The sequence below is a fragment of the Paramisgurnus dabryanus genome, chromosome 16 (assembly GCF_030506205.2).
Source record: "Paramisgurnus dabryanus chromosome 16, PD_genome_1.1, whole genome shotgun sequence".
Classification (NCBI taxonomy): Eukaryota; Metazoa; Chordata; class Actinopteri; order Cypriniformes; family Cobitidae; genus Paramisgurnus; species Paramisgurnus dabryanus.
In genome coordinates, this window is record NC_133352.1 from 11,665,417 (window position 1) to 11,673,896 (window position 8,480).

The window sequence follows — 8,480 nt, forward strand, 5'->3', positions numbered from 1 at the left end:
CGCCATATTATTTTTTCGAACTCGACCACTGTTGTCATGTGGTTTTTACGTCAGTAAAGGCGGTGACAAAGGGTCGCATGGATATTAACGTCATTGATAGGAGACTGCACTGCCCCGTGTCAATGTTTTGAATGGAAATTTCTCACAATTTACAAGTAGTTGAAAACATTACAGATATTGATAGTAATCAGCTGGACAAAATATATAACACTGGCCTAGTGGTTTTTGGACATTTTACTGCAAATATCTTACAAATTGCACCTTTAAGCAGAAAGTAATGTCTTTGGCCCAATTTCAGTTCTAACTCTTACCCCCTACACTTTCCTCTACCCCTCCGTTTAACGTGTTTATGTCAAGGGCTAGGGATGTTCTAATTCTCATTTAGTTGGAGGGGTAGAGCCAAATAGCCCTTCAAACAAAGATTTCAGGACCTTACTTCAAATGAAGGAGTAAGAAATTTTCCAACATGGCTGCTCATGCGAGTACATTAATAAAGTTTTTAAAGACAATAATCATTGGTTTAATGTTACATTTAATCTTGAGTTCATTTTTACAGTCATGTACAAATGTAACCTCCGGAATGTGATCGCGTCCCAGTTCCCCCTGACCGAACGCGTCCCTGTTCCCTCGTCTGATCACGTCCTGGTTTCCCGGTCTGCCTGCGTCCCGGTTCCACTAGTCTGCTCCCGTTCCGGAGGCGGCACATTGGGGAAAACTCCCGGTGCTTCAGATTGCCAGTCCACTACAGTGATTGTGAACAGATGGATGGAAGAGCATCTGATTCGCTAACAGAGGGGTGTGTGGTGTGCTGCTTTTGGGCTTCCAGGGATGCTTTTTAGGCTGTAACTAAACTTATATGACTACAGCTGAAGGCGGCATATTTTAAGTTTGTGTTAAACATTGCATCTACTTTGACGTTGATGTAGGGCTGGGCGATAATTCGATAACGATAATTTTACCGATATAAACTTTTTCGATAAAACGATAAGGCCAGTTCGATAAGTGATCGATAATGTTTAAGCACTGTGCGTAATGTTGCGCGAGCACTTCCGGATGCGGCACGCGCTCTTGGTTTACAATCACAGTGACAGTCAGACTTGAAGGAGTGGAAGATGAGGCAAGTTATTCATTTATTAGTAGAGACCTATGATTTTCGCGATGCGGACAACGCGGACGGAATCACGGAATCCAAATGCGCAGAAACATTTTCTTGTGTGTAATGTTGGACGCGCAAACAGGGTTCGTCAAACACAGCAGACACAGGTGCGTGCAGTATACTGTACTTTCATTCAGCGTCCGCCTTGCGCACGCACACGTCTGCACAGCTTTAAAAGTATATTTACAGGACATTCACAAATTCAGGAAACTGAGGAAAAGCAGCAGATCCAACACTGCAGTGAATATAGTGTTTGGGTATGTGCGCTCCCACAGCAACGTGACACTCTTGACATCCATTTATCAGCGTGTATAGCTCGTATATGTATAACACACGCGTGATCACTGAACTAAGTTTTCTTTCTTGTTTAAGTGAACATAAACAGCTGTCTTAAAGTGACAGTAGTCTGCTGCTTTTGTGTCAGAAATGTGTTGATTTCATACCAAATAGATTTACATTTAATACAGATGCATTAAAACAAGATTTTAGTTTTTGTATTTGTCATGTTCTGAATAAAAAGTAGTTTAAAACCATTATTAACTGTCTGGTTTTTACAATTTTCATTCAGGAGCAAAAATCTGCCTTTAAATTTGACAGGAGTAAAAATTTGTTATTTATGATAATTATCGATATCGACTGATATGGAAAACATTTTCTCGATAATTTTTTGGGTCATATCGCCCAGCCCTACGTTGATGTATGATGTCATATGACGGTGTAGTAGTGGTGTCCCATTTCTTAGGGGAATATTTTTAACCCTTCCCCTTTTCACTTTGTTGCAAGGGGCAGCTGGAAGGGGTATAACATCGAATTGGAATTAGGTCAAAGTGTCGCTGGTGAGTCTGTTTTCCTTTGTTAAATGTACATCTGCTAAATATAAACCTACAATAACATTATTAATGTTGATATTGAGTCAATTTATAATTATCCTATTCAAATGAATCCCTCCACTTTTGCATTGTAAATTGAAAAACAGATAAAATCATGGAATCCAATGTTTCCCTGTCGAGAACGTTCTCTCGACATTGCGTCAGTTAGCTGACGCTATGGGATTGATCCTTCAATCACGATAACCCTGAAGCCTTATTGCACAACGCCAGTGCAGTTGAAACTCGCGCTGGCCAATGACGCTCAAGACGGCAAAAGAGGGCGTGGCCTTCTCACTATAATAGCAGCCGTCCTGAGCGAATATCTTCAGTATTTTCTCCTTCACGAGCAAGTTTTACCCTGCAACGAAGACATCTGTTGAGTACGCGGATAAGACGGACGTCCCTCTTAGCGATCCAGATGTCGCGAATGTGCTCACGGTGCGGAGGTCCTATCGACCCGCCCGATTCGCACAAACTGTGTATAGTATGTCTGGGGCTTCTCCACGCAGAGACGGCGTTGGTTGGGTCGGAGTGCCCTCATTGTGATGAGCTCACAATGAGGGTGCTCAGGACTCGGCTCAACATCGCTCTCGAAAGCTCCTCGCTGCAGCCTCCCACTGCCGCCAAGGTGCCGCTGGTGGGGGCTCAGCCACCGACGGAGAGCGAGCGCGTGCCGGAACGCCGCGCTTCCCCTCCCCGTCGCTCTCCGGTTCAGTTCGTCGCCGAGAGCCTGCGTCCTGAACCGGGAGCTGCCGAGTCTGTCTCCTTTGGGGTCCCCGCAGAGGAGGATGAGATGTCACTGACGGCGTCTGACGGAGATTGGGACCAATCTCCGCCTGCCGCGTCGGAGGCTGACGCCCACCCCCCCTCCTTTCACGAAGAGCTGGTGCGCATTCTCTCTAAGGCCGTGCAGGATTTAGAGATCGAGTGGAGTTCCCCGCAAGAACCCCAAAGGAGCAAGCTCGATTCGTGGTACTTTGACTCGGGCCGCCGCGCCGCCGCTCCGAGGAAAAGTGCCCCTTTCCTCCCAGACCTGCACGATGAGGTCACCAAAGCGTGGGCGACCCCCCAGGGCGTCCGCGCTTGCGCCGGCGGGTCTGAGCTGTTTTCTAAAGTGGACGGGGCGGAGGCTCGTGGATACCTGCATATCCCCCCCGTCGAGGAAGCCGTGGCGGCCCATCTCTGCCCGTCGTCCTCCTCCTTGGGTGGTGAGGCTTCACTACCCTCTAAGGCGTGCCGCATGACGGCGCACCTGGCTGATAAAGCCTACGCCGCGTCAGGGGAGGCTCTGTCGTCGCTACACACCATGGCGGTCCTCCAGATTTTCCAGGCGCGGGCTCTAAAGGCGCTGGACGAGGGCAGCACGGACCTGAGTACCTTCAGGGATCTGAGGGCGGCAACGGACTTCGCGCTGAAAGCCACCAAAAAGTCGGCGCAGGCTATCGGACGCAGCATGGGCTTCATGGTGGTGATGCAGCGCCAGCTGTGGTTAAACCTCACAGATCTCAAGGAGGCCGACAGGAAGACGCTGCTTAACGCTCCCGTTTCCCCATCTGGCCTGTTCGGTGACGCCGTGGGTACCATCACGGAGCGATTCTCGGAGGCGGTGAAGAGTTCTAAAGCCATGAGTCACTTTCTTCCTCGCCGCCCTATGTCTCATGCGCCGGCGGGACCGCCGCCGCCGAGACACCGCTCCGAGTCTGCGCCACGCCGGCCGGCAGCGCAACCCCCCGCGGCGACGCCCCCGACAGTGAGACCTGAACCGGTGGTGCGTCACAAGAGCCCCTGGCACGAATCCACCAGGAAGCGTCGCAAGAAACCGGGTCCAGGGGGACCGCAGTCCGGAGCAAAGCCGCGTTCCTGACGTGAGTGGTGTGAGAGAGAGAACGCCGAGCGGCGAGCCCGCCGCCAAGAGAACGAAAGTCTCGTCAAGCGTCCCCCTGGCTGTTGCGGGCGACGCAGAGACTGTCTCTTTAAATGTTTTTGTGTTGAATGCAATAAAAAATGTTACTTTTTCACAAAAAGAGCGTTTTCCTCTTTATCTGGTTTCGGGTCGCTCGCCCCAGGGCAGCTCCCACCCTCATATAGACACGCACAGCGCACCCTCCCTGCTTTCGAACCCCCCCGCGACGCGCGGGTCGCAGAGAAAGCGGGGACGGGAAGGGTTAATGAACGGTCTCAGCGAGCCGCACAAAAGCCCGTTGTCTATCGCGGCGTCAGCCGCCCCCCGGCCGTCCTCTCTTGTGCCCGTAACACACACGCTGCACAGAGCGGAGAGGTCTTCATTAGTCCCGCTGGGTCACTCGCCCCCGAGCAGCGATCCGGCGAGCAACGCGCAGCCCCCCAGAACCGAGCTACCCGTCACGCACGAGACGCTCGGCGGCAACGAGCGGTCAGGTCATCCTGTCATTCAACCGCTATCACTGCGCTTAGATGCATGGCGTGCCATTCCCAACATATCGGAATGGATGCTGAACATTATTCAGAAAGGATATTCTCTACAGTTTCGACGCAGACCTCCCCGTTTCAACGGCGTGATAGCGTCAACGGTCCGGGCTCAGGACGAGTCGATTTTGTATCAGGAAATCTGCAATCTCCTCGCCAAACAAGCGATAGAGTCAGTTCCGATGCAAGAGAGAGAGAGCGGTTTTTACAGCCGGTACTTTGTCGTCCCGAAAAAAGACGGCGGTCTCAGACCGATCTTGGATTTGAGACAAATCAACAAAGCATTACACAAACGTGCTTTCAAAATGACTACACTGAAACAGATCCTCGCCCACATTCGGCCCGGGGACTGGTTTATTTCAGTGGACCTAAAGGATGCTTATTTTCACATTCAGATCGCCCCGCACCACAGGCGCTTTCTGAGATTTGCATTCAAGGATGCTGCATACCAGTTCACGGTCCTCCCGTTCGGTCTGGCGCTCGCCCCGCGCACATTCACGAAATGTATAGACGCGGCGCTGTCCCCGCTGAGAGCGAGCGGCATTCGCATCCTGAATTATTTGGACGATTGGCTGATTTTAGCACAATCCAGAGAGGTGCTCATCAGCCACAGGGACGCAGTACTTTCGCATTTAGACAGCCTCGGTCTACGTGTGAATTTGCAGAAGAGCGCTCTATCTCCAACGCAGGAGATCGCGTTTCTAGGCGTGCGTCTCGACTCAGTCTCAATGAAGGCTTTCTTATCAGAGGAGCGCAAACGGGATCTGACGTCTGCTCTGAATGTATTCAGCCACGGAGGCACTGTGCCACTGAAACGGTTTCAGAGACTTTTAGGCTTGATGGCGGCAGCCTCACCGGTTTGCCCACTCGGTCTGCTGTATATGCGCCCGTTGCAACTATGGTTACGATCCAGAGTGCCCAACAGGGCGTGGATATCGGGACGAGCGCGCATTACAGTTACGAACGGATGTATGCGAGCGCTGAGACCCTGGTTCGATCCCAACCTGTTCAGCGGGGGTGCCCAACTCGGGCTGGTTACGAGACGGAAAGTAGTCACAACGGACGCGTCGTTAACGGGCTGGGGAGCCCTGTGCGATGGCGTCCCGGCTTCGGGCTCCTGGCCGGAGTCGGAGCGGTTATGGCATATAAACCGTCTAGAGCTCAAAGCCGTCTTTTTAGCACTGCAGAGCTTTGCGACGCTGATCGGGGGCCATCATGTTCTTGTCCGGACGGACAACACTACGGTGGTTTCATACATAAATCGCCAGGGAGGAGTGCGCTCCAGGCCGCTGTTCAGGCAGGCAGAAGCGATACTGTTGTGGGCGGATCGTCATCTCCTTTCAATAAAAGCGACGCATGTACCGGGCAGCATGAACTGCGGAGCGGATATGCTGTCGAGGAACGGCATTCCCCAAGGGGAATGGAGATTGAACCCCCTATCTATCGAGCTGATCTGGAGTCAGTTCGGGAAAGCAGAAGTGGATCTGTTTGCGTCCGAGGAAAACACACACTGCCCGCTGTTCTTCTCGTTGACGAGCTCTCCTCTGGGCGGAGAAGCGCTGTCGTTGCCGTGGCCGAGAGCCAGCAAATATGCGTTTCCCCCCATAAAACTGCTGCCGTCAGTTTTACACAAGATCAGAGAGGAAAAAGCAACAGTGACACTAATCGCCCCGTACTGGCCGAACCAGCCGTGGTTTCCCGAGCTGTTGGAACTGTCAACGGCTCCCCCGTGGCCGATCCCGTTGAGACGAGACCTGCTCTCTCAGGCGAACGGATCAATCTGGCACCCCAGCCCCGAGAAGTGGAAACTTCACGCGTGGAAGGTGTGTGGGAACCGCTGACAGACGCGGCGCTGCCGCAGAGTGTGCTCGATACGCTGATGCAGTCGCGTGCCCCCGCTACAAGACGGTTATATGCCCTTAAGTGGTCGGTATTCGCTGCGTGGTGCAAAGAAAAAGAGTTTGACCCGGTGAACTGCTCCGTGTCAGCTATTCTATCCTTTCTACAGCACAGAATGGATACGGGAAGCATGCCCTCCACCCTTAAAGTGTATGTTGCTGCTATCGCAGCTTTTCATGCTAATATTGGGGGGCGCTCTGTGGGCAAACACGAGCTCATAACGAAGTTTTTACGGGGTGCACGGCGCCTCAGACCTTCTCGCCCTCCCACCGTACCGTCTTGGGACCTGGCCTTGGTCCTGAAAGCACTAACTCTTCCTCCGTTTGAGCCTATTCTAACGGTAGGTTTGAAGGAGCTTTCTCTAAAAACTGTGCTTCTGCTGGCTTTGGCTTCAGCTAAGCGCATAGGAGATCTGCATGCTCTCTCTGTGAACGCTGAATGCTTACAATTTGGACCAGGAGACTGTAATGTCACGTTGAAACCCAAAGCGGGTTATGTGCCTAAATCGCTATCCACGCCATTTAGAGCGCAGGTTATTTCTATCCCCGCCTTCTCCTCGGATGACGCGGCGACTACTAACGCGATCGTCCAGAGGGAGCTTTGCCCGGTAAGAGCGCTAAAAGCTTATATTGATCGCTCGGCACCGTTCCGGGCAGCGGAACAGCTGTTTGTTTGTTTTGGAGGCAGCACCAAAGGACGCCCAGTTTCCAAGCAAAGACTTTCGCACTGGGTGGTTGATGCTATTTCACTGGCATACTCTAGCCAAGGAGTGCGATGCCCTTTGAATATTAGAGCCCATTCTACGAGAGCTATTGCATCGTCATGGGCTTGGTATAAAGGCGCATCTATTCAGGATTTATGCTTGGCTGCTGGCTGGTCGTCTCAGAACACCTTTGCTAGGTTTTATAATCTGGATGTCTCCTCATTGGCCTCCCGAGTGCTTTCGGTAAACAATGCCTCCACCTCCAGTGCCTGACATACCTGATGGTTTCTATCAGGTCGTGTGTAAGGGGCGGCGCTACTGCGACGCCAACTTGAGAATACCTTAGCGCCGGACGCTGCTCGCTCGCTGAGTATTCTGTTTATTCACTACGAGAATACCACCATGTATTGGTTTTTGCGGATTATCACTTGCATTCCGGACGCCGGAAATCACCCGCTCGCTGGATGCTGAGTCATATGAATATTGCATGTGGATTATTTTCTACAAACTTCAACGCCGGACCTCGTCCGCCGTTTGGGGATGTCAACAGGTGACTGCAAGAGTGCTGTGTTCACCGCCGCTAGTCCAATGATCTAAACACTTCTACAACTTGTGCGCCGGACGCCGTCCGCTCGCTAGGTATGTTGTTAATTCTTTAGCGTTTACTTCTTACCCGCTTAATGTGGTGTTACGCTAGTACGCTACTGGCCCTGTTATGGTTTTTGGCTGGTGATTAGTGCGATATGCCGCTATCGGCTGGTCATTGAGATTGTTGCATGCTGTTTGCTTCGTTATGCTTGGCCTATCTTGCCGTATGCACGGCGCGGTTCTATACAATCTCCCATAGCGTCAGCTAACTGACGCAATGTCGAGAGAACGTTCTCGACAGGGAACGTCTCGGTTACTATCGTAACCTCGGTTCCCTGAGAGAACGTGAACGAGACATTGCGTTAGCTGCCGTGCTCACGGCTTCGTAGGCTGTACGCTCGTTCAGTCGTTTTTACTGAAGATATTCGCTCAGGACGGCTGCTATTATAGTGAGAAGGCCACGCCCTCTTTTGCCGTCTTGAGCGTCATTGGCCAGCGCGAGTTTCAACTGCACTGGCGTTGTGCAATAAGGCTTCAGGGTTATCGTGATTGAAGGATCAATCCCATAGCGTCAGCTAACTGACGCAATGTCTCGTTCACGTTCTCTCAGGGAACCGAGGTTACGATAGTAACCGAGACGTTTTTCGATAAACATATCGTGTGCTGTATTAATTTTTTGCCTCAGTCAAGATATTTGTATTTATAGGGAGTAAGATGCAGGTCCCTGTGCTTCTGACTAGTTAATTGTCTGTCCAGAAGGGTATTTTATCACACTGTTTGCAGTCCAGTTCTTGCCCATAGTTTTAGAGTACTCTTTCAA

At 51.5% G+C, this 8,480-nt stretch overlaps 1 protein-coding gene across 1 annotated transcript; it reads left to right on the plus strand.

Annotated features, from left to right (window-relative positions):
* The first annotated feature begins 2,443 nt into the window (after positions 1-2,443).
* LOC141280866 (uncharacterized) lies at positions 2,444-8,022 on the plus strand. Its single transcript, XM_073812090.1, has 2 exons — positions 2,444-3,723; positions 3,806-8,022. The coding sequence occupies exons 1-2, from the start codon at positions 2,444-2,446 to the stop codon at positions 6,309-6,311; spliced, it is 3,786 nt and encodes a 1,261-aa protein (XP_073668191.1). The 3' UTR covers positions 6,312-8,022.
* The last annotated feature ends 458 nt before the right edge of the window (positions 8,023-8,480 follow it).

Coding starts and splice junctions, on each gene's coding strand:
- LOC141280866 (XM_073812090.1), top strand. CDS start 2,444: ATGTCGCGAATGTGCTCACGGTGCGGAGGTCCTATCGACCCGCCCGAT. Junction 3,724..3,805: donor CCGCCGAGACACCGCTCCGA/GTCTGCGCCACG, acceptor GTGCGTCACAAG/AGCCCCTGGCACGAATCCAC.